This window comes from Sciurus carolinensis, chromosome 1 (genome assembly GCF_902686445.1).
Source record: "Sciurus carolinensis chromosome 1, mSciCar1.2, whole genome shotgun sequence".
Classification (NCBI taxonomy): Eukaryota; Metazoa; Chordata; class Mammalia; order Rodentia; family Sciuridae; genus Sciurus; species Sciurus carolinensis.
The window spans coordinates 121,995,968-122,022,014 of NC_062213.1; the positions used below are offsets into that span (position 1 = coordinate 121,995,968).

The following is a 26,047-nucleotide window of genomic DNA, read 5'->3' on the forward strand; positions in this document are numbered from 1 at the left end:
ATGGTAGCTTCCTTACTAAAATGCAAGAGTCTAAAACTGGTAACTAAACAAGAAAAGACAAAACCAAAGCGCAATGAAAGCCTAGATGGCACATCTAAAATCAGGGCTGCGGCTTGGAGAGCTCCCAAAAGCTGCTTGCCGCCTTTGCGGGGTGTGGTCCGGCCTCCAAGGCTGCGCGGCTCAGGAGGCGGCACCCTGGGCGGGGTCGAGGGGGCGTCGAGGGGCGGGGTCTGGGGGCCTTTGGGCCACAGCGCGGTGGGCAGGGCCGAGGCGGAGGCCGGCGGCGCGCTGCCTACTGCGGGAGCCAGGCCGGGCTGCATGAGGAACCTTGAGCTTGGACGAGTCTTGTGGCGGCTGCTCCTGCTGCTGAGGCGGCGGTGGGATTGGCGGCTTAGGATCGCCTGGCCCGGGACCCATGCCGGGCAGCGGAGAGCGGAAAGCGTGGAGGCTGCCCGGCCACCGCGCCCTCCCCGCCGGTGGAAACCGCACCGCGGCTCCGGAACCGACCCCCAGCCGCGTCCGTGTCCAGGGGCGGTCGAGGCCGGAGCGAGGAAGACGCTCGGGTCCTGGCGCCCACCTTGCTTCGCCCAGAATGGCGCACCACCCAGGTTAAGGTAGGTCTCACTGCGTTTTTATAAACGGTCCTCCCGGCGGTCTCCATGGAAGCCAGGTGGTCGATTTAATTAATCTCATTTTACAAATGAGTAAATCTAAAATACTGTGTTAAAGAGCGTGTTTCATGAGGACAAGCCTGAGGAATTCCCGCTCCTCGTTTCAGAATCGTTCCCCTTGGTCGCACTCTCCCGAGTGCACCTGTGATATGTGGCAATTAATTAAGGCGTCTTCATCCTCGTCCTCCACTGTCGCCAGTTAATGCGCATTAAAAACACTACCCCGAGGGCTGTAAAGCGCACATTTCAAGTTTTCAGGGATCAGACAGTGCCGCTTAAAGTGCCACAAACAAGTGCTAAGTAGCAAACTCGGAGGGTGGACTGGATTGTGGAACCGACCCTCTGTCAGTTAGGGAAATGCGTGGCCCCACGTAGGATAGGAGACCTGGGAGGTTTCTTTGTTTTTTCACTCAGTAACGTAATTTAGTGAAAACAGTGGACAGAGACGGATCTCTTCAGCATCACTGGAAGCGCCTGAACCTCATTTGGAAGGGTCTTTTTACGTTATTTAATCTCTGTTAACAGCTGAGCAAAATAAGAAGTAAAATGCAAAACCCAAAGCTGTCCTTTAATTCTGGGGATAAAATGTCTGAAAATCACTTGTGAACTGATTTCATCACAACGCTGTCCTACTACAAACGTTGGTTCTTTAAACACCACGTGTAGAGTCGTGTTCGCTGCTTACCAACACATATGAGGCTCCACAAAGGACACGGAAACGCACCGCCCCCACCAATACAATATATAAAGCAAAATGATGAGGACTGTTCTAATTCTGGAGTAAAATCCTGAAAATAACATGCAGATAAAGGTCACAAAAGAGGAATAAGATTTGTTTAATAAATGTGTAATGCAGATCAAGTACCCTGAAAGGATAAAGGGTTTTTAGTGTACTTAAGGAAGACTTGTCAGGGTAATTCAATTGGGAATAAAATGTGTACCTGTGAAACAAGGTATAATCGGAATTGTAAACTATATGTAATACACGACATCAAGTGCTACCGGTTTTAAAAAGGGAGATAGTATTATAAAGTTGTTTGAAGAAGTTCATTTAGAAAATGTAGATTTGAATTTAAGTGTTTATTCCTTTATAGCAAGGGCCGAAATTTTGAATGTTAGTTTTGGAGAAAATCCTTAGATGCTGTAACTCTTCAGTTATTTGAAGTTAAACTAAAACGCAGAACTTGAAATTTTAGCTTCCAGTGTTTATGAATGATGGAGGTTTAGAGTACAGGCTCTGGACTCAGGCTTCTGTTAGAGTCCCAGTTCTCCATGTGCCAGCCCTGTCCCTCTGGGCGACTTACTAAAGGTCTCAGTTTCTGTAAAGTGGAGATAGTGCAATAGATGTTTAGCTTCCTGGAGGTGTCCATTCTGTATAAGAATTGTATCCTTTGTAGTCTGATCTCGTTTGTGAGGAGGGAATGGGGTTAGGTGATCTCTAAGTTCCCAGACAACTCAAAGCTTTATTGGTTTGTGCTTTTTCTGTCTGCTCAAGAAGTCTTCACCTGCTCTGTGGCCTTTGAAGACAACCTCTGTCTCTTCAGGAATTTTTGTTCTGTCTTGTTTTGCTTTGCTTTATCCTTTAGGTGTAGTTTCTAATACTCTTTGAATTGACTTTTGTGTGGTACATGGTAGTGAACAAGATTCCTTCATGTCCACATGAATATCAATTAATTCCACACGCTTTTGTGAAGAAATTGTCCTTTTGTTTTTCACTTTCCGGGAGTGTCAGTTTTGTCATGATCCAGCAAGATAGACAGACACATATTCAAACATATATATGCATGTATGTCAATTTACAAATATATATTTATATACATATATATATATATAAGCATGCCAGAAATATATTGTAAAAAGTACTGATACTACTATAAATGGTGCCATTTTGGAGATATCATTCCCTAAATGGTCATTACTGGTAGTACTGATGTACTTTCTGACCTTCTAAATTTGTGTATTAATTTTAACAATGTATTTTAGATATTTTTGAATATTCTATGTGCACATCAGTATCTCTTGCAAATATTATTTTATTTCTTGTGTTTCTAGATACACATTCTTTCTTGCCCTGTTTCATTTGCCGAGAACCTCCAGCTTAATATCAAAAGCCATAGTGGTAGTAGTATCTTTCTCTCATCACATGAGAAAAGTGCCTTTATTTTACTAAAACAGCTGTCCATAGGACTTTTTTGTTTTTAAAAACTCTATCTCTAGTTAAGGAACTTTTATTCTCTACTAGTTAGCTAAACCATTTTTATCCAGAAAGTACACTGAATTGTATTCAATACTTTTACCATATACATGGAATTTTTATCTTCTTCTTAATTCTGTTAAGGTGATGGCCTACAGTGATTGAATTTTGAATGTTAAATAAGTGTTATATGCGTGGAATCAAATTGATAAAGTAGTTTCTTTAAAGAAAATCTCTGTTTTTGATAAGACTTTGCCCTATAATTTTTTCTTATCTCATTCCTGGACTCAGAATTGAGAAAATGCTAGCCTGATAAAACAAACTGGAAAAGATTTCTTTTTATTTCTCCTATTCTGAGGAAGAATGTGCATATGATTGGTGTTATTTCTTTCATGGTATTTGGAGAACTCATCAATGATGTTATTTGAATCTGGAGTATTTTGTAATAATATCTTCAATATATATTCAATTTTGTTAATAGACATAAGCAGGATTGAGGTTTTTAAAAAGTTTTTTCTTGCGTCAGTTTTGGAGAAATAAGCTTCAAAGATTATGCTCACTGGCTACACATTTTCAAATGTATTGGCATGAAACTGTAGTATTTTCTTATATTGTATTGTCATCCTTGTCTTGAAGTGATGCCGTTCCAGTTTTTAATCTAAATTTTGATAATTTCTTTTTTTTTATTGTAAACAAATGGGATACATGTTGTTTCTCTGTTTGTACATGGAGTCAAGGCATACCATTTGTGTAATCATAAATTTACATAGGGTAATGTTGTTTGATTCATTGTTATTATTTTTTCCCTTCCCCGCACCCCTCTCACCCCTCCCACCCCTCTTTTCCCTCTATACAGTCCTTCTTTCCTCCATTCTTACCACCCTCCTTATCCCAAACCCTAAACCAAACCCTAACCCTAATGCTAACCCCTCCCATTCCCCATAATATGTCCTCATCTGCTTATCAGCAAGATCATTCATCCTTTAGTTTTTTGAGATTGGCTTATCTCACTTAGCATAATATTCTTCAATTTCATCCATTTACCTGCAAATGCCATAATTTTATCATTCTTCATGGAGGAGTAATATTCCATTGTATATATATGCCACAGTTTCTTTATCCATTCATCTACTGAAGGGCATCTAGGTTGGTTCCACAATCTGGCTATGGTGAATTGAGCAGCAATGAACATTGATGTGGCTGTATCTCTGTAGTATGCTGCTTTTAAGTCTTTTGGGTATAGGCCAAGGAGTTGGATAGCTGGGTCAAATGGTGGTTCCATTCCAAGCTTTCTGAGGAATCTCCATACTGCTTTCCAGAGTGGCTGCACTAATTTGCAGCCCCACCAGCAATGTATGAGTGTACCTTTTTCCCCACATCCTCTCCAACACCTATTGTTGCTTGTGTTCTTGATAATCGCCATTCTAATTGGGGTGAGATAGAATCTTAGGGTAGTTTTGATTTGCATTTCTCTTATTACTAGAGATGTTGAACATTTTTTCATACATCTGTTGATTGCTTGTACATCTTCTTCTGTGAAGTGTCTGTTCATTTCCTTAGCCCATTTGTTGATTGGATTATTTGTATTCTTGGTGTAGAGTTTTTTAGTTCTTTATAGATTCTGGAAATTAGCGCTCTATCTGAAGTATGAGTGGCAGAGATATTTTGATAATTTCTTCCTTCTCCCTTTTCTTAGATTTGCCATGTATTCAATAATCAAATTATGGCACTGTATTTTCTCTCTTGTGTGCTTGATTTTGTTTCTAAAATTGCTGTGTAATTTTATCTTTTCATTATGTATTGATAGTTTATAATTGTATGATTTATAAGATAGAGAATAATGTTATGATTTATGCATATGGCATGGAAGAATTAAATCAAGCTAGTTAACATATCCATCCCCTCACACACTTAAAGTTTTTTGTTGTGGTGGTAGACATATTTGAAATTTACTCTCAGGAATTTTTCAATGTACAATATTCTTTTATTAACTATATATGCCATGCTATGCTGTAGGGTTTTTGTTTTTTTTTTTAAAGAACACAAAACAGATTCTGTATCCTTTGATCATCAACCTCCACCTTCTTCCCACTTGAAGCCTCTATACTATTTCCCTGCTTTTTGTGTCACTTTCTTCCTAACTTTATGAATGAAGCATTTGAAAAGTGGGTTTCCACTTTTCATATTTTCTTTTTTTTAAATTCATTTTTATTGTAAACAAATGGGATAGATACATCTTGTTTCTCTGTTTGTACATGAAGTAGAGGCATACCATTTGTGTAATCATACATTTACCTAGGGTAATACTTTTTGATTCATTCTGTTATTCATTCTCCCCCCCACCTCTCCCACCCCTCTTATCCCTCTATAGAGTCCCTCTTTCCTCCATTCTTGCCCCCTTCCCACCCTGTGTATGTGTCATCATCTGCTTATCAGTGAGATCATTCGTCCTTTGGTTTTTTGAGATTGGCTTATCTCACTTAGCATGATATTCTCTAAATGCATCCATTTGTAGCTGCAAATGCCATAATTTTATTATTCTTTATGGCTGAGTAATATTCCATGGTGTGTGTGTGTGTGTGTGTGTGTGTGTGTGTGTGTGTGTATATACACACTATTATAATAATTAAAATGTAATATAATTATATAATTATAACGAATTAAAATGTGGTGAGACCTTTTAATAACCTGTACTGGTCAATTTTTCTAAGTGTTCCTATAGGCAGTTGACAAACAGTGTATCTTCTGTTGTTCTGAGCGGTTTTCTTTATATAGAACAGCCACAAATTTCTAATTGGTCCCGTCTTCTGCATCATCATCATTTATTGTTATTTGATCATTTTCAACAGTTATTGATAGGTGAATGATGATTATGATGATCTTTTAGTTATTTAAGTTTTTGTTTTATATACTTGAGCAATGATTTTCATTTTCATTTTGGTGATTCTACTTGTTAATACTTAAAATGTTCTTTTTGCAACATGTAACCTTTCCAAAATGAGTTGTGAAAGGCTTTGTCTTTAATCGTGATAATCTCTTCACATTAAATTATGGATATATTTGAATTTATATCTACATGTTTGCTATTTTTCTATTTGACCTATTTTTGCACTTTTTTCTTGCGCTTTTAAGATTAACTTTCCTTTGTGATATTGCAGTTTCCAGTCTATTAGTTTGTAAGTTATACATCCTTTACTATTCTTATATGATTATCCAAAATATTATAGCAGGTAGCATTGATTTATTAGCCTGATGTAAAATAAATTTCACACTTCTTTCCAGATGACCTTAGGTCCATAAAACCTTGAGTTTTTTCATCCTCCTCCCAACTTTTGTGTTAAAGCTATCATGAACTTAATTTTGAATATCTTTTATTTCTGACATTTTGTTCTGGAGATTTTTAGGCATACATGAAATGGAAGAGAACTGCCTAATTAAATAGGTCTACACATGTCCCTGTCTTAGCAATTATAAGGATTAGCAATTATAAGGATTAGCAATTATATTTTTCTATATTTTTCTATATTTTTGATCCCTTTTCTCCCTAGTCTGATTGTCTTGAAACAAATTTCAGACATTACATATTAATCATGTCAGTATCTTCTCTTTTCATAATTCCCTCTCATAATTTTCTTTGTTAATTTCTTTAAAGTGGAATTCATATGTGATAGGAATTGAGATTTATTGGTATGTCCCTAAGTCTCCCAATTTACAGGTGCTTTCAACATATTCCCACCTTCCCCTTGCATTTTATCTTGAAGATGCATTTTATCCTGCCCTATGCATTTGTCCTATGTGGTTTCATAAAGTTTGCAATTTGATGATTGCATCCTTATGGCATCATTTGAGAGACTTCTCTGTTCCTTGTATCCTCTGGAAATCATTAGTAATACCTACAGACTTATCCACGTTTAGATGGAATTTTTTAAAGATTTTTTTCACAGTGACTGTGTAAACTTTCCTCAGGAGACACAGGTCTGATTTCCTTTCCTTTGTAATGCCTACAACAACTGAATATGGTAATCAGCGCCTATCATTTTCCTTTTGTATATTTGCTGGAAGTATTTATTCTAAAAAGAGAAATTTCTTTCATTACCTATTTGGTTACCTGGAGTTAGGATTTTATAGGGGACAAAAGATAACTTACTGATTCTTTCCCTTTATCCTCGTGTTCAAAATAGTAAAGTACTCTGTCTTATTCTCAACCTAAAATTGAGATTATTAAAAAATCAGTAATTTTATGAGCTCAAGGATTCAATGCAGTTTATTTCAATCCCCTATAGTTATCATAATTATGACCAAAATATTCTGGCACCATATTGATGATGGTTTCTGGGTCATTTTGCCATAACTCTAGTTTTTGGTAGTTGCCTGCATTTTTTTTTTTATTGTTTGTTCCATTTAGTTATACATGACAGTGCAATCAATTTTGATCCATTATACACAAATGGAGTAGAAGTTTACATTTCTCCAGTTGTACATAATGTAGGGTCACACCATTTGTGTAATTTTACGTGTTCATGGAATAATGATGTTCATCTCATTCCACCATCTTTCTTCCCCCTCACCCTCTCCCCTCATTTTCCCCTATACAATCCACCATTCCCAACATTCCTCCATTTTTCTCTTATAGCTTCCCCCCGTCCCGCCCTCCTGCAATAAGTATCAGCATCCACTTATCAGAGAAACATATTCGGCCTTTGGTTTTTTGGAATTGGCTTATTTGACATTCTCCAACTCCATCCATTTACCTGAAAATGCCATAATTTTATTCTTGCTTATGACTGAGTAAGATTCTATTGTGTATGTATATTTACCAGTTTCTTTATCCATTGATCTGTTGAAAGTGCATCTAGGTTGGTTCCACAATGTAGCTATTGTGATTTGAGCTGCCATGAACATTGATATGACTGTGTCACTGTGTAGTATGCTGATTTTAAGTCCTTTGAGTATAGGCCAGGGAGTGGGATAGCTGGGTCAAATGGTGGTTCTGTTCCATTTGAGGTTCCATTCTAAGGAATCTCCATACTGCTTTCCAGAGTGGCTGTACCAATATGCAATCCCACCAGGAATGTGAGTGTCGGGGGCTGCAGACCCCATCCTAGCCTGGCTTGAGGATTTCAGTGTGGCCCTGATGCAGGACATCAGTGTAGCCCTGATGCTGAGACAAAGAATTGCTACAAACAGCTGACATTGCTTGTAGAAGGAGCCCCGGCGCTGAGCCAGTAGGCTAACACTGATCAAGGACTGTACCCTGGCATTAAGCCGGGGCAACATAGATTGCATCAAGGACTGTACCCTGGCATTGAGCCGGGGCAACACAGATTGCAACAAGGACTGTACCCTGGCATTGAGCCGGGGCAACACAGACTGCAACATCAAGGACTGGCACTAAGCCGGGGCAGCCTGGTTTGCAACATATGACTGATACTGCCGTAAGAACTGGCCCCGGCACTAAGCCAGCAGCAGATGCTATCTAAGAAAGCGGCCCCGGCATTAAGCCAGGGCCAAGAAGAACTGCTTTGATTAGACAAAAGTGACTCATGCTTGCACGCGCTCTTTAATTACTCTGATTGTATTATATTGTAATCTTGCTCTCCCCGCATATTCTATAACTGATTGTTCTTCTGTACCTTCTTGTATCTGTGCCCACTATGTACCTTTTGATATGTAATACTGTAATCTTACTATTGTACTCTGTAACCTGATTGTCTCATGATTCATATAAATATGACTGTAACTGCCTTGTAAAATCATCATCAGAGAACCAGAGGATGATCAGAGGAGAAAGAGAGAAGAATAAAGAGCTCTGATGAACAACTGAGGTGTCGTGTTTCTCTCTGCGGGCAGAAGGAACGCGACATTCTGGTGCCGAAACCCGGGAAGCGAACCAGGCCGAGACTCGAGACGTCAAACCAATACCAACTACCTAGGTAAGTTTTAAAGATTAATATTCTTAATATTTCAGATTAATGTTTTTAGAGATAGTTTTAAAGGGTTAATGTTTTAAGTAAATTTTAAAAGATTACTGTTTTAAAATAATTTTTAAAGATTAATGTTTTTAATAGTTTTTAAGAATTAATATTATAAAAAAGGTTTTATAGATTAATGATATAAAAGAAATAAAGGCAGCCTTAACATTACATTATAATTATCAGGACATATGAAAAGTAGTCCAATTAAAGTGAAAGTTCGCAATAAAGCGACGATTAGGACAAACAGAGAAAGGTGGTCCGGGGACATTACATTACAAAGCAATTAAACAGAGAAAGGTGGTCCAGGGACATTATAATAATTAAAAAAGGACACGTGTAATACGGTCCAATTAAAAGTAATAATAAGTGATTACAATCGCAAAGAAGCGATCAGGACTCATTAAAAGGTCCAAGGACACGCAAAAGCAGTTCATTTAAACTAAAATAGGCACGCAAAAGGCGGCCATAATAGCTATAGAATAAAGGGACAAAAAATAGGAAGGACGCAATAAAACTGATCTATAAAATTGGTGTCTCCTTTCTTGCGCCGATTCAATTAGACAAAACAACTAGAATATGGGTTCAGAAATGTCTAGAGCTCGTATGGAAGGGCCTTTAAATGCTCTTTTAAAAATTAATGGTACACCTTTAAAAGCCTCCTCAGCAAGGAAATTTTTACAAACAGTAGAAATTATATCTCCTTGGTTTTTAGATACAGGATTATTAGATATCCCACAATGGGAACAATTGGGTGAAGAATTATTTAAAACTGATCAACAGGAAACATTACCTGCTGGCACTTTAGCTATATGGTCTCTTGTAAAAGACTGTTTAACTTCAAAGAAAAAAGAGAAATTTCAAACCTCTTTAGATGAAGGAAATAATATTCTAGAGGAAGTGAAGGAACAAAGGTCATTGTGTTCCTTTCCTCCCCTTAAATCTAACCATTCTGAGTCAGGGGAGGAATTATCAGATGAGGAACCTAAACCAAGAGCCGACAATATACAGTCGGTACCACCTAGTGGTAAGAAATTGTATCCTTCACTTAAAGACTTTAGTTTTAATGTGCCACGATCAGTTCCACCATCCTATGGTTCCAATATACAGCCCAATCTCTTTCCTTCTGCCCCCCCGGGACCTGAGGAACCTCCTAAGGTGCCTCTTCCTGAATATAATCTGTATTACCCAGAAAACCCCTTGAAGCAATCTTGGTGGAAACATGAGCCCAATACAAGTTCTTGTTTTCCTGTATTTGAAAACCCACATAATCAGAGGTATCATCAACCATTAGATTTTAAATTAATAAAGCAATTAAAAGAAGCAGCTAGTACTTATGGTCCTCAAGCTGCATTCACTATGTCACTTGTAGAGACTATTTCATCTTTAAATTTGATCCCTAGAGATTGGGAGAATTTAGCTAGGGCTACTTTGACTGGTGGACAATATTTAATGTGGAAAACAACTCACCAAGAGATCTGTTTAGATACAGCCAGAAGGAATGCAGCAGCGGGCAATCCTGCATGGAATATAGAAATGCTCACAGGGCAAGGACAATATGATAATATTCAGGCTCAAATTCAATATCCTCCCGCGGTGTATCAACAAATTGCTACTGCCGCAGTAAGAGCCTGGAGAACTCTTCAAGGCTCAGGGGATTTACAAGGTCAATTGTCTAAAGTAATACAAGGTTCTAATGAACCATATGCAGATTTTGTAGACAGGCTAATACAAACAGCTGGTCGAATATTTGGGGAAGCTGATCAAGCTATGCCCTTGATCAAACAACTAGCTTATGAACAGGCTAATAAATGGTGTAAAGAAGCCATTAGACCCTGGAAAAATAAAGATTTATCTGCATATTTAAAGGTTTGCAGGGATATAAATGATTCTACTATCCAGGGACAAGTATTAGCTTCAGCCATTGTACAAGGGTTACAAAAACCCTATAATACCAACCCATCATATAAAATAACCTCCAGGACTTGCTTTCTTTGTGGACAATTTGGACATTACAAAACCAATTGTCCAAATAAAACTCCAAATAAAACTCAAAAACCAGGGCTATGTCCTAGATGTAAAAAGGGTAATCATTGGGCAAGTATGTGCCAATCAGTTAGGGACAACAATGGTAATTATTTAGGACCTAACCCAAGACTGACAATATCCTCCGTAGGGTCCGAGGGTCTGTTTGTGTTTTTCCACAGGATCAACAGGTTCCAGTGTGGGTCCCAAAACGACTGATACGAATCACTGCGGTGCCTGCACAAGCCTCCACTGAACAAACCATTGAAGATGACACCTCTGATACTGTTCCTGAGGGTAATCCTACATCTACTACTTCCCTTCCTGACATCAGGAATTAATCCCCACATCCCTATATCTCTTACATGGCAAATTTATTCCCAGACTGGTAAAGTAGCCTGGTCAGTGGAGGGTGTACATGCCCTCGGAACATGGTGGCCAACTCTACACCCAGACATATGTCAACTAGCTATTGGAGTGGACACCTGGGATTCACCAAAAATAAAAAATCCCAATATTAGGATAAAAAATTATCCCCGTAATAATTTGGGAGAAGGGTGGATCCATAGGGGGTGTCAAGACCCACAACGTAGATGCTTTCTTGGAAACACAGACTTTTATGTATGCCCCAAAGATGGTCGAAACCCCCAACAAAAGAAATTATGTGGGGACATAGAGTCCTTTTACTGTGGTACCTGGGGGTGTGAAACTACAAGGGGACGCATATTGGAACCCTTCGTCCAGCTGGGATTGGATTACGGTACACCGTAATTTTACCCCTTCAGGTAAAGATAATTGTTATACATCCAAATTATCACAAACCATTTGCGGCTCTAATTCTCTCTGCAATCCATTAAATATTTCCTTTTCTAATCAAGGAAGAAATAAAAATAATTTACCCTACTGACTTAAAGGAAGAACTTGGGGTCTCCGATATTATGCTCCCGGATATGATTTTGGCCTTTGGTTCACTATTAAACTACAACAAAATACTGTTCCGGTAGCTGTAGGACCTAATACAGTACTAATATATCAAAGGCCTCCTTCTCAATCTATACTTCATTTATTTAAACAACAAATTGCCCCAATTATCACTCCTTCTATTTATCCTAAAACTGATATTTCACTCAAAACTTCGCCTGCCACTCTTAGTTCTGAAAATCGTTTATTTAACCTAATCAATAGTGCTTTCTATGCTCTTAATCATACATATCCTAACCGAACCAAAGAATGCTGGCTGTGTCTTACTTCCAGTCCTCCTTATTATGAAGGAATTGCCATAAATACTTTTTGGAATTATAGTAGTAAACCTGATCCTAAATGTGCCATTTTACCTAGCTCCAAGCTTACCATCACAAAAATCTCCGGACAAGGACTTTGTATAGGAAATATACCCCCTTCTCACTCACATTTATGTAGTATTAATTTTACTTTAGCTAATAATAATAAAGATAACCATTATCTTTGGGGCCCAAGTGGAACTTATTGGGCTTGTAGTACAGGACTAACTCCTTGCATATCTACCACAGTTTTAAACTTTAGTTCCGATTTTTGTGTATTAATCCAATTATGGCCTAGAATTTCCTATTTAACATCCGACTATGTGTTAGGGTCACTTTAAGGACGTAATCGATACCCTAGGGAACCTATTAGTATGACTATAGCCCTCCTTCTGGGCATAGGTGGGATAGCTGCAGGCATAGGGACTGGAACTGCCGCCTTTGTACATGAGAACCAATTGTTACTTCTGCAAACAGCTATGAATGAAGACTTAGCAGCTATGGCAAAATCTATTTCTGCACTAGAAAAATCTCTGACCTCCCTGTCAGAGGTTGTTTTACAAAACAGAAGAGGCTTAGATTTACTCTTCTTGCGTGAAGGGGGCCTTTGTGTAGCTATAAAAGAACAATGTTGCTTCTATGCAGACCATACTGGAGTAGTCAGAGAAACCATGGAAAAAGTCACTGAGAGATTAGCTAAGAGACAAAAGGAATTTGAATCCCAACAAGGATGGTTTGAACATTGGTTTTATAAATCTCCCTGGCTCACCACCCTCCTATCTACTATAACTGGCCCCCTTATCATCCTACTGTTAATTCTGATTTTCGGGCCATGTATTTTTAATAAACTAATCCATTTCATAAGACTTAGACTTGACACTATTCAGGCCATGATGATAATTCACCAACACAAAGTTTAATCTTCTTTTGATAACTATTTTCCAGCTTCAGTCTCTCCTGCAGGTACGGCCTTGCCTCTTCTTTTTTCCAGCCAAAAAGAAAAGCTCTGACTTTACTTATGTGCCTTCAACAACGTTTTCCTGCACCATCGCCTTGTCCAGCATCTTCATCTGTTACCTTCCTGAATCCTGCCTGCCTTTGCGGCTAGAGGCCTTTCACGGCTACAAGCCTCCCCCCTTTTGTGGCTCAATGCTAGACCAGTAGCCGATAACGGGTAATGTAGGAGGTGGCCATGTACCAACCTAAGACAGAAGCTGTAGCATGCTCTACAGTATTCAATGACGGTAAGGACATGTGCTCGACCCCTCAACCTAAGACAGGCACGGTCTCAAGCCTTTTCTTTTTTAATAAAAAGAAAGGGGGAGCTGTCGGGGGCTGCAGACCCCATCCTAGCCTGGCTTGAGGATTTCAGTGTGGCCCTGATGCAGGACAACAGTGTAGCCCTGATGCTGAGACAAAGAATTGCTACAAACAGCTGACATTGCTTGTAGAAGGAGCCCCGGCGCTGAGCCAGTAGGCTAACACTGATCAAGGACTGTACCCTGGCATTAAGCCGGGGCAACATAGATTGCATCAAGGACTGTACCCTGGCATTGAGCCGGGGCAACACAGATTGCAACAAGGACTGTACCCTGGCATTGAGCCGGGGCAACACAGACTGCAACATCAAGGACTGGCACTAAGCCGGGGCAGCCTGGTTTGCAACATATGACTGATACTGCCGTAAGAACTGGCCCCGGCACTAAGCCAGCAGCAGATGCTATCTAAGAAAGCGGCCCCGGCATTAAGCCAGGGCCAAGAAGAACTGCTTTGATTAGACAAAAGTGACTCATGCTTGCACGCGCTCTTTAATTACTCTGATTGTATTATATTGTAATCTTGCTCTCCCCGCATATTCTATAACTGATTGTTCTTCTGTACCTTCTTGTATCTGTGCCCACTATGTACCTTTTGATATGTAATACTGTAATCTTACTATTGTACTCTGTAACCTGATTGTCTCATGATTCATATAAATATGACTGTAACTGCCTTGTAAAATCATCATCAGAGAACCAGAGGATGATCAGAGGAGAAAGAGAGAAGAATAAAGAGCTCTGATGAACAACTGAGGTGTCGTGTTTCTCTCTGCGGGCAGAAGGAACGCGACAGTGAGTGTACATTTTCCCCCATATCCTCGCCAACACCTATTGTTGCTTGTATTCTTGATACTAGCCATTCAAATTGGGATGAGATAAAATTGTAAAAAAGCGTAGTTTTGATTTGCATTCCTCTAATTACTAGAGATGTTGAACATTTTTTCATATGTCTGTTGATATCTTGTATGTTGTCTTCTGTGAAGTGTTTGTTCAGTTACTTAGCCCATCTTTGACTGGGTCATTTGTAGTTTTTGGTGTTAAGTTTTTTTGAGTTCTTTTTAAATTCTGGAGATAAGTGCTCTGCCTGATGTGGGTGTGGTAAAGATTTTCTCCCACTCTCTAGGCTCTCTCTCCAAGTTATTGTTTTCTTTGCTGAGAAAAAGCTTTTCAGTTTTAATCCATCCCATTTATTGATTCTTGCTTTGATTTCTTGCACTTTAGGAGTCTTGTTAAGGATGTCTGGTCCTAAGCCAACATGATGAATATTTGGGCTTACTTTTTCTTCTGTTTGGTGCAGGGTCTGTTCTAATTCCTAGTTCCTTGATCCATTTTGAGTTGAGTTTTGTGCAGGGTGAGAAGGGTTTAATTTTATTTTCCTGCATATGGATTCCCAGTTTTCCAGCACCATTTGTTGAATAGGCTGTCTTTTTTCCAGTGTAGGTTTATGGTGCTTTTGTCTACTATGAGATAACTGTTATTTATGTGTGTTTGACTCTGTGTCTTCTATTCTGTACTGTTGATCTTTATGTCTGTTTTGGTGCCAATACCATACCTATTTGTTACTATTGCTCTGTGGTATAGTTTTAGGTCTGGTATTGTTATTCCTCCTGCTTCACTTTTGTTACTAGGGATTGCGTTAGCTATTCTGTCTCTTATTTTTCTAAATGAATTTTATGATCGCTTTTTCTATTTCTATGATGAATGTCATAGAAATGGTATTAAATGTGTATAATTCTTTTGGTAGTATGGCCATTTTGACAATATTAATTCTCCCTGTCCAAGAACATGGGAGATCTTTCAATCTTCTAAGGTCTTATTCAGTATCTTTGTTTAATATTCTGTAGTTTTCATTGTAGAGGTCTTTAATCTGTTGTTACATTTTTTCCTAAGGTTTTTTTCTTTTCTTTTTTTGAGGCTATTATTAATGGGGTAGTTTTCCTAATTTCTATTTCATTTCACTGATATATAGGGACACGTTGGATTTGTGGGTGGTTATATCCTGCTACTTTGCTGAATTCATTTATTAGTTGTAGAAGTTTTCTGGTGGAATTTTTGGACTCTTTTAAATATCGAATCATATCATCGGCATATAGTGATAGCTTGAGTTCTTTACCTATTTGAATACCTTTAATTTCTTTCTTCTAATTTCTCTGGCTAGAGTTGCAAGGACATTGTCGAATAAAAGTGGTGAAAGAGGGCATCCTTGTCTTGTTGCAGTTTTTAGAGGGAATGCTTTCAGTTTTTCTGTTTATAAATAAATTGACCTTGGGTTTAGCATAGGTAGCTTTTCCAATGTTGAGGTGTGTTCTTACCATTCCTGGTTTTTCTAGTGTTTTGAATATGAAGGGGTGCTGTATTTTGTCACGTGTTTTCTCTGCATGTATTGAGACAATCATACCATTCTTGTCTTCAATCTATTGATGTGGTAAATGACATTTATTGATTTCCATATGTTGAACCATCCTTGCAACCCTGGGATGAACCCCATTTAATAATGGTATATTCTCTTTTGACTCTGTTTTCATATGCGGTTTGCCAGAATTTTATTGAGAGTTTTGCATCTATGTTCATCAGTGATATATTGGTCTGAAGTTTTCTTTCCTTGATGTGTCTTTGTCTGGTTTTGGTATCAGGGTGAATCATAGAATGAGTTTGGAAGGGTTCCCTCCTTTTCTGTTTCATAGAATAATTTGAGGAGTATTGGTGTTAATTCTTCTTTGAAGGTCTTGTAGAGGTAGGCAGAGAATCTGTCTGGTCCTGAGCTGTTCTTGATTGGCAGGCTTTGATGGTGTCGTCTCTCTCATTGCTTGAAAATAAAAAAAACAAAAACTACTCTGATACCTGGAGACTAAATAATACACTATTGAATGTTGAATGGATAGCAGAAGAAAATCAGGGATGAACTAAAATCTACAGGTAAATGAGAACACTGATACAGTGTTTCAAAATCTCTGGGACACTATGCAGGCAGTGCTAAGAGGAGAGTTCATTGCACTGAGCCCATTCATTGAAAGACTAGAAAGTCAGTGAATAAATGACATAATATTACATCTCAAAACCCTCGTGTGTGGTTCCTTATGTAATGTTTGTTTTGAAGTTACCTTTGCCTTAGTCTTTATGAGGCAAAGGATTGTCCTCCACGTTGTCTATGCTCTCTTTTCTCCATACCTTGACTATTGGTGTTCCTGTTACTAGGTGGCCTTCACATGCATCTTCATGTGGGAATCCTCTTTGTTCTAGGTTTTACTCAAATGCTGCATCCTTCATAGAGGTCTCTCTAGCATTCAAGTCAAATTACTGTTTTTTCTCTGTTTTCAGATAGAGTATTATAATTTTTATGTAAGTTCTTGAACATTAAAAAGTATTTTTTTGTCTCACTAATCTGTTTCATATGAGGTATTTTTAAGTCTTGTTTGATGCATTCTGAGTGCATAATGTGTTGCTTGGCCCAAAGTAATCCATACTGTCTAATGAAGCTTATACTTTGAACCGTGTGTGTGTGTGTGTGTGTGTGTGTGTGTGTGTGTGTGTTTTAATCACCTATTGCTTTCCAGATACTGCTTTAAATGCTAGGGCTGTAGCAATTAGGGCTGTAGCAATTAAGTCAACATGTTGTTAGGGATGAGAAAGTGATATGCAAACAGATTCATGATATGCCAGTGATGCTAAGTGGTATGTAGAAAAATAAAGCAAGTAAAAGGGAAAGGAGATGGGGAAGGTGGGATGGGTTGTTTCTCTTTTCTGTGGGTTAGGAAAAGCCATTCTTATTAAGGTGACATTTGATGAGACACCTGAAAGGAATGAGGGAGCTAGTTCTGTTTTTCTGTGCACAGTTCCAAATAGAATCAACATAAGCAAAGTCTGTGGGGATATGAGGGTAAACAAAGGACCAAGGAGTTCAGGGGATAAAGTGAATGAAAAGAGATGTCAAAAATTCATAGGAGCATTGGGTGAATAGAAAAAAAACTAATTCCATAGACTTAAATTGAACTTAAATTCATTTGCAGCTGAATTCAGGCATAATCTATTGCCTTTTAAGAATTCTTGTCCATACATTAAGTGACTCCTGTAATTTTTATTTAAATGACAGTTATAAGAATGACTTTTAAATTGTTGTAAATTGTTGTTCTCCACTCAAGATCTGATTTTATTCTTCTGCATGTAGATCTGTACTAGTAAACCATACTAGGCAAGGCATCCAATCATGATTGGAAAAGAATCAACCTGTAGTCATTCAAAGCCAGAAAAATTGTGTGTGTGTGTGTGTGTGTGTGTGTTTTGGTACCAGAGATGGAACACAGGGGCACTCAACTATTTAGCCTCATCCCCAGCCCTTATTTATATTTTATTTAGAGACAGGGGTCTCACTGTGTTGCTTAGCACCTCACTGTTGCTGAGGCTGGCTTTGAATTTGTATCATCTCAGCCTCCAGAGCCACTGGAATTACAGGCATGTGCCAAGGGTCAGAACTGTATTATCCAATCAGGAATGTTTTCTAAAATATCTTCATATAAAATGCTTACGTTATTGATAGATCATCTATTCCTGTACTTAAAAATCTATGATAGGAAATAAATTAGTAATTTGATAGAATTATTGTAAGACTTCTTAAGGCATTGGCATTGATAAGCTGTTGCCATTCTCAATTGAAGTAGAATTATTGCCTTATTGGTCAACCTGGATAATAGATTATAATATAATCTATAATTATTAGAAAATGAGTTGTTTTAACTTTTAACATATTTATTGTAACTGTGTTTTATACAAGTTTTTACTCTTAAGTATTTACTGAAATTGTTTTTTTCAAATTAAGTAGCAAGATAGAAATAGGGTATTAATGAAAACAACTCTTCATGTTGATATTGTGATGTCTGTTGAAGCAAAATAAGTCATTAATTTCCAAATTATTTCATTTCTCAATTGTTTCTAGTCTCTAATATATACCCTGTTAGAAAGATATCATGTAGATTTTAAATAACTTTTTTTTAAAAAGTTTTTTTAAACTAACAAGTTGATTTCAGGCATATTTGATAAAGGCTTTCTCCAGAGGACACTTAAATTGAGTTCTTGATTTCTCTGTTCTGATATGACACCTGAAATTCCTCCAGTCTTTTTTCTCTAAAATTGTAATAGGAATTCAGATTTTTTTTTTGTTCTTTTTAGTTATACATGACACTAGAATGTATTTTGACCTGTTACATGGATGGACTGTAACTTCCCATTCTTGTGATTGTACATGATATGGAATTACACTGATTGTGTATTCATATACGAACATAGAAAATTTATGTCCAATTAATTCTCCTGCCTTTGCCATTCCCATCCCCCTCCCTTTCCCCACTCTTCCCTGTCCAATCCACTGAACCCCCACTCTTCCCTCTCTCTGCCTGTTGTGAATCAGCATCTGCATATCAGAGAGAACATTGGGCTTTGGGTTTTTGGGGATTGGCTTATTTCACTTAGTAGGATAGCCTTCAGTTCCATCCATTTACTAGCACTTGCATTAATATCATTCTTCTTTGTGGCTGAGTAATATTCCGTTTTGTGTATGTACTACATTTTCTTTATCCATTCATCTATTGAAGGGCACTTACGTTGGTTTTATAGCTTAGTTGTTGTGAATTGAGTTGCTGTGAACACTGATATGGCAGTGTCATTAGAGTATGCGATTTTAAGTCCTTTGGGTTTATGTGATGAATGCTTTGAGTGGTTTGGATTGAGAAATGTTTGCTTTATACATTCCTCCATTGAATTATGTGTACCTGGGTAACATCAGGATGGCCTGATTGCGCATGCCTATTGTGACCATAGATGCCAGTTTGGAACAGGGATGAACCAAACTTGTCTGATAACACCCCGATACAGATTGACCTGAAATGTAAGTACATATTAGTCTGCCTCACATCTTTAATCACAGTTTTTTACAGGCTGTAGCCAGTGGCTTTTTCTGCCTGCAGGAATACCCATACCCATTCTCATTTCTCTCTCTGTCTCTCTGTCTCTCTCTCTCTCTCTTTCTCTCTCTCTCTCTCTCTCTCTCTCTCTCTCTCTCTCTGTGTGTGTGTGTGTGTGATTACCTAGTCTTTCTATTTTTCTCCTTAACAGTGCTCTGCACAACGTCCTCTTTTATAAAGGTCAAGCTTGTGTGTATTTTCTTTTCTCTGTTTTCCCAAACAACTTTGCTATCATGCATCACCTGCTTCTTTAGAGTCTATCTTATAAGAATCTGTGTTACATTTATCTCTAGACTTGCATAAAAAAACATGACATTACTTCTGCCCCAGGCATTCAAGTAAATGGTCTCTGCCAAATGTCATTTTTCTATTTAAAGAATATTACCACTGAAAAAAGACATGATGTTACTTCTGCCCCAGGTGTTCAAGTAAATGGTCTCTGCTAAATGTCATTTTTCTACTCAAAGAATGTTACTACTAAAAAGTGGATTTGTATTCACAAAAAAAAAAAAAATATTAGACATGTGAAACAACCAGGCACTTAGCAAAATAAGACTGTTAAAAGCAGAAATAAATCTTTTTTTTTAATATGCTGTCATATCATTTAGAAATCGTTCTCTCATTCCATGCCTCTCTCTTCTGTTGATTTTGTTATCTTTTGCCATGTATAAGCTTTTTAATTCAGTGAAATGCCCTCTATTTTTGCCTCTGTTACCTATATTTTTGGGGTAATTTTAAAAAAAAATATTAGCCACGAGCATTATTAAGAATCTTTTCCTTGTTCTGGTGGTTTTATCATTACAGATCTACATATAAGTCTTTAGTTCATTTGAGTTGATTTTGTATGTGGTGAGAGGTGAAGGTCTAAATTTCATTCTTCTGCAAGTGGTCATCAGTTTTCCCAACACTATTTATTGAAGAGACTGTCTTTTCCCCATTGTATGTTCTTGGTACCTTTGTCAAACATCAGTTGGATAGACGTGGATTTTCTTCAGGGCTCTCTTCTCTGTTCCATTGATATATATGTCTGTTTTTTGAACCATCTCTCTAATAACAGTTAATATCCAAAATGTATGAAGAATCCAAAGAGCTCAATAGCACGCAAAGAAATAATCTAATTGATAAAGGGACAAAGGACCTTAAAAGTCATTTCTAAAAGGAAGACATGAAAATGACAAACAGGTATATAAAAAATTCACATATCACTAATTATCATAGAAATGCAAATTGAGATACCACCTTACATATGTTAGAATGAGAATTACCAAAAAGGCAAAAAGTAACACATTGTGGCAAGGATAATAGAGAAAAAGGTGCCTTTTTACATTATTTGTAGGACTGTAAATTGGTGTAGCCATCGTGGAAACCACTATGGAGATTCTTCAGAAAATCAAAAAAGAACTACCAAATGATCCAGCAATTCCTCTTCTGGTTAGTTATATATTGAAAGCAAATAAAATGAGCTTTCTCAAAAAGTTCTCTGCACTTCCCTGTTCTTTGCAGAATTATTCATATTAATTGAGATAAGGAATCAGCCTGAATGTCTATCAGCACATGAATAGAAAAAGAAAATGTGTATGTACATGATGGAATACTATGCAATATTCATAAAGAAGGAAATTCTGTCGTTGTGACTATGTGGTTGAGCCTGGAGGCTATTATTCTAATAATCATGCACATCAGGATAAACATTGCATGATGTCATTTGCGAGATCTCCAAAAGTGGAACAGAAACAAAGAGTAGAATAGTGGCTGCCAGAAGCTGTGGGGATGTGAGAAGATGTCGTCAAGAGATAAAATTTCTGGTAGTTAGGAAGAATAAATTCAGGCTATCTGCTGTGGAATTTGGTGACTATAGTTCTAAGAGCGTGCTGAATGCTTGAAAATTGCTGAGAGTCAGTTTTAAATATTCTTACCACAAAACCATGATGAACATGCGAGGAAACAAATACCTCAATTATCTTGATTTAGCTATTACAAAATGTATACAAATACCAGTGCATCATGGTGTGCACTGTCAAGATAGACAATTTTATTTGTCAATTAAAAACTAAACAGAAATAAAAATAAAATCCTGTCATAAACCTAAGTTCTTTGATATGATTTAAAAAAATATGATTATGCTTGAGCATCGATAGAAAGTGGGTTAGGAAGTACTCTTTTCCCTGTCTATCGTGTCCCATCTTTGGAGAGCCAGAAAGCAGCTTTCTTAAAAACCACGATGTGATGTAATTGTGTTTTGGGGAAAGACTTATGTATTTGATTGATCCATATGAAGTTACCATTTTTATAATAGAAAACATGACAGTTTTCCATATGATCATCTAAATACCACTGGACAAGAAAAGGAGGGACAGATGTACAGAAACTCATTAGTCCAGAACAAGTTAGCATTAAAAGTAAAAGGCATTTATAATTAACCTGAGGATGCAACTTGATATATAAAAAAGTATAATTAAATAGGGACTATATTTACTGTTGTTCTTTAGATTACACAAGGTTAAATTTCCTACAAAGAAATGGAAAGTCTTATCAACATAGATGAATTTAATTTCTTCTATGAACCACGTATCTAAGATTTGAAGGTCATCAGAACTTTTCCAGAAACTATCTACCCACCGCTAAACTTAAAATATTTATTATAAAAATTTAAATTCTCATGTTATATAACTTTATCATGTGAACATCATTTTAGTCCAAATAGAAAATGGGATAATTATAAATGAATTAGTAGTAATGAATGGCACAAATAACACTTGACATATCAAATGCTTACTATATGTCAGGTACTATTTTAAGGATTTTGTTATACATGACTGATGTAATATGTATAATACAATTAGAAAAAGTAACATAATAATCTGTGAGACTTCATTTTCATTGCAATTTGTGACTGTAATTTGTAATTTTGAGGTCTAATCTCTAGGAAATTAAACACCCCGAATTAAACTAACGTGTGAATATTGACTAGACTGAAAAACAAGTTTAAATGTTTCCTATGAAAAATAAGAAATTAGCTTTAAAAGTCAAAATGTGATGTTGACCGATATCCCTATTGTTTGAATCCTATAGAAACAAACAAATATCCTGGTCAAAATTTTATATACTCGTATGCAAAGAAAATATGCATAAATGTATGTATTTGCTGCATGTGTGCTATTTTCTTTGCAAAATAATGAAAGGTTTCTGGGACCGTGGAAAGTGAAGAGTACTGCAGTGATTTTAGCAATTCTTGAAGTTAAATTCATCGTGGTTTAGAAAGCTAATTTGTTTTGCATAAACTTTTGATTCATTTTCCTTTTTCTAGTTAACCAGTTGTTTTGTTTTTTAAACCTTTATTTATGAAATCACACTTTGATTCTGACTGTGGAATCTCTGACAGCTTTACTTCTATAGGGCTAAATTCCAACAGTGTTAATATTGACTCAAGCTCTTTATAGTCTCTTATTGATATTCTCTAGTCTTTAGAACTTCATTTATATTTAAAATAAAGGTAAAATCCTTTTCAAGTTTCTTAAATTTCTTTGAGTGTGTGGCATGCATTTTTGTAATGTTCCATGCCTTAGGCTACTCATTATTGAAAAGTGTTGTATTTTATATTATATGATTCTTTAAAAACTTAGAATGTAAGAGTTGAAGAAAGCTTTTAGAATAATATTAGAGATTCTGAATTTCCAAGTAAGTACATTTTTCCCTTTCTGAGTATAATTGAGATTTCCAAGAATTTTTACTGAAGAGTAATTTGATATTCTGAATTTTGTAGTTTCAAAAAAGACTAAATTGTTAGAGGAGATATAAATAATTCAATAAAGGACTGAAGGCAAAATATCATGTACTTGATAAATTTATGTAAAGGTTCCTATCTATCTGATCCAGCACTAAGCTGAAGTCATCAAGGTCAGAGGATTGCATTCTTTGTGATACAAGTAGTTTTTTTTACTCTCTTCCTGACAGCCATTGGATTAATCCTGCCCATACCTCCTGTATTTCTCAATATAACAGTGGATGAAAGATAGAAGACAGACCAGAGCCAGTACAGAGCCATCACAGATACAAGTGAATATGTTACTAGTGTGATATTTAGATACATATGTGTATTTGCCTAGGTACGTATATAGACACATATGTATATGTAGTAACATTCACACACACTTATCTATATATTACAACACTACTATACAAAATGGTGCAGACCTATGATTGAATGACAGTTTGTTCTTGTTTCAATTTTTAAAGGTGGTAAAGTGAGATTAACTTATTTTTTGATCAAGCATCAAGTTCACACATTTGTAATTTCACAGGACACACAGTATCTACAAAATGTTTGTGTTTCATAGGGGTAGTTACTGAGGGAGCAATAGTAGTTTTGGCAGTTTCGTAAAATGGGCAAAGGTTAAACCTAAACTCCTCTTAATTTTCAGGAACTTAATGACTATTCTAAATTTATAATTTAAAATCTTGATGCTGTCTGTCTTTAGCAACAACATAAATGATAGGTTTTATATCTGAAATATAAATAATTTACTATCATTAATTCTCCTCTTTTGACTACTAAGCATAATGTACTGCCGAAAGCATTCATGGAAAAAGGTTTGTTAAAAATATTTAGTCAGTCGTCTGTGTTAGAGGAAAAATGTCCAAGACTCTTGACCTACAGGTACCATCTTTGACATTTATTTAGTTTCATCCCCTTGATTTCTTTTGTCTCAGAGTCACAAGCAGTGATTGAGGATGACTAAAGCAACTTGTTTGACCTCTGTTTTGGTACTTGACAAATTATTTTGGGCCAAAAAAGTTCTTTGTGTTTTATCAACATAGTAATCAAAATTTTCAGTTTGCTCATTTGATTGTGTTTCATCATTTTCCCCACATTGTGTCCCTTAAGTTGTTTTAAGATTTTATTGGCCAATCCCTCATTTTCCTGGAGTTTGTACTTGGAAGTTCACCAGATAAACATCAATTGAACTCTCAGTATAAGTGCTGTGTTTATTTCACAATGCTTAACTAATCTCCCCCAATAGAATAGTTCAGTGCTATTTTCATAATGTGAATAGTATTATGAGCCCTAAAAATATTTTTTGTTGTAGTCAGTTATTAATTATGAGGCAAAACTTCATTCTTTTTTCTCCCTTGGTGTGTAATCATACTACTTACCGTTTATCATGGCGTGAATCTTGTGTATACATAAATTGGTTATGTATACTTCAATTGCATATAATTTATGAATATTCTATAATTTTCCACTATGTAAGATCTGTTTGAATTAATATTATTTTTTAGTTATGTCAATACCCATCTTATTCAAGCAGGCTGTCAGAAATGTCATCTTTATCTTTCATGAAGTGGCTTAAGCCCAGACTGTTTCATTCTAGTTATAACGTGATTGCTAATGTCTTTGATTAATATACAAAGAATATATTTTGTATGTTTAAATAAAATACCCCCTGTGTGATACAAAGCATATTATTTTGCCCAGAGCAAAAACAAAACACAAACCCAAAAAGAACAACCAGGCACCGATACAGTTCACACTTATATATTTTCCCATTACTATAAAAATTTGATTTGTCATAATGTTAGTTAATTGTATTGAACACTGAATCCAATCAGTTTCCCAAGGAAAAAGGACAGGATTATACAAGAACTTTGGTAAGATTGGAATGGAGTACTGAAATACATTAATTAGTTTGAGGCATGTTTTAATAAAAGCAGTGCTTTATTAAATGTAATTTTATTAAATGTTCATTAATTCATTATTAAATGTTATTAAATAATATTAAGTAGATAATGTGTGTTCACACATTGAACAATGTGTTATTGACAAATTTAATTTTTACTTCTTCTAAAAACCATAATCTTTGCATTCAGTTCATTGTACTTCAGTGCGAATATTGTGTAGCATATGTCTGTGAATCCTTCAGTGTAGAAATATGAGAGATTATAAAACTGCCAGAAGGTTGTTAGGAGATGCACATCATTTTCTGTGAGCTTGACCTGAGTTTGTTGACTGGGATTCCATAGCAAGAAATGTGACCAAACCAAACCAAAGTCATATTAAATCAAAATATTAAAGATCAAGGCCTGAATACCCAACCTCTTTTGGAATGAATAATGCCTTGGGAACCCTTATTTACCAGAACCCTTCAAGGAAAGTGGAACAAAGGACACTGGGGTTGTCCCATCTGTTATGACTGTCACTGTGGCATGACATGCTGAACCACCCAGGGAAAGATGAGTCTCCTTCCTGATCAGCAGTGTTACCTAACCAGTGAACTGAGCACCTGCTGCCCTCTCTCACACTCCACCCTCCTCAAACTCCCTTGAAACTCACATTCTAAGCAAAGGGGATTGACTTGTTCCTCTGCTTTGAAGGGATAGCCACTCTGCTTTCTGAAGCTCTTCCTTAAAGATTTCAGTCAAGACCAGGTGAGGAGGTGTGAAGTCCAATTATTGAATGTTTAGCATTCTGCTCTCCTTACATACCAGGACTCTGCATGGCACTGAAAGAAGAGGATGACATAAATGGAAATGCTGGTGGACTCATTAGATGGGGTGTTTTCAGCTCATTCCAACTGTCTTGGCTTGTCTCACTCCACTGGCTTCCCAAGAGTCCAGCCTCCTGGACAAGGAGC

At 36.8% G+C, this 26,047-nt stretch overlaps 1 protein-coding gene across 1 annotated transcript; it reads left to right on the top strand.

The window, feature by feature from the left end:
• LOC124993734 (uncharacterized) lies at positions 1-14,189 on the top strand. The gene is made up of 5 exons (XM_047565541.1): positions 1-297; positions 396-614; positions 8,716-8,798; positions 11,014-11,159; positions 13,134-14,189. Exons 1-5 carry the CDS (start codon positions 1-3, stop codon positions 13,304-13,306), a joined length of 918 nt encoding a protein of 305 aa, XP_047421497.1. The 3' UTR covers positions 13,307-14,189.
• The last annotated feature ends 11,858 nt before the right edge of the window (positions 14,190-26,047 follow it).

Bases quoted from the DNA above. Each gene is read 5' to 3' on its own strand.
- LOC124993734 (XM_047565541.1), top strand. From the start codon at position 1: ATGGTAGCTTCCTTACTAAAATGCAAGAGTCTAAAACTGGTAACTAAA. The intron at 615-8,715 runs GTAGGTCTCACT...CTCTGCGGGCAG, and splicing joins GGCGCACCACCCAGGTTAAG to AAGGAACGCGACATTCTGGT. The intron at 8,799-11,013 runs GTAAGTTTTAAA...TATCCTCCGTAG, and splicing joins AACCAATACCAACTACCTAG to GGTCCGAGGGTCTGTTTGTG.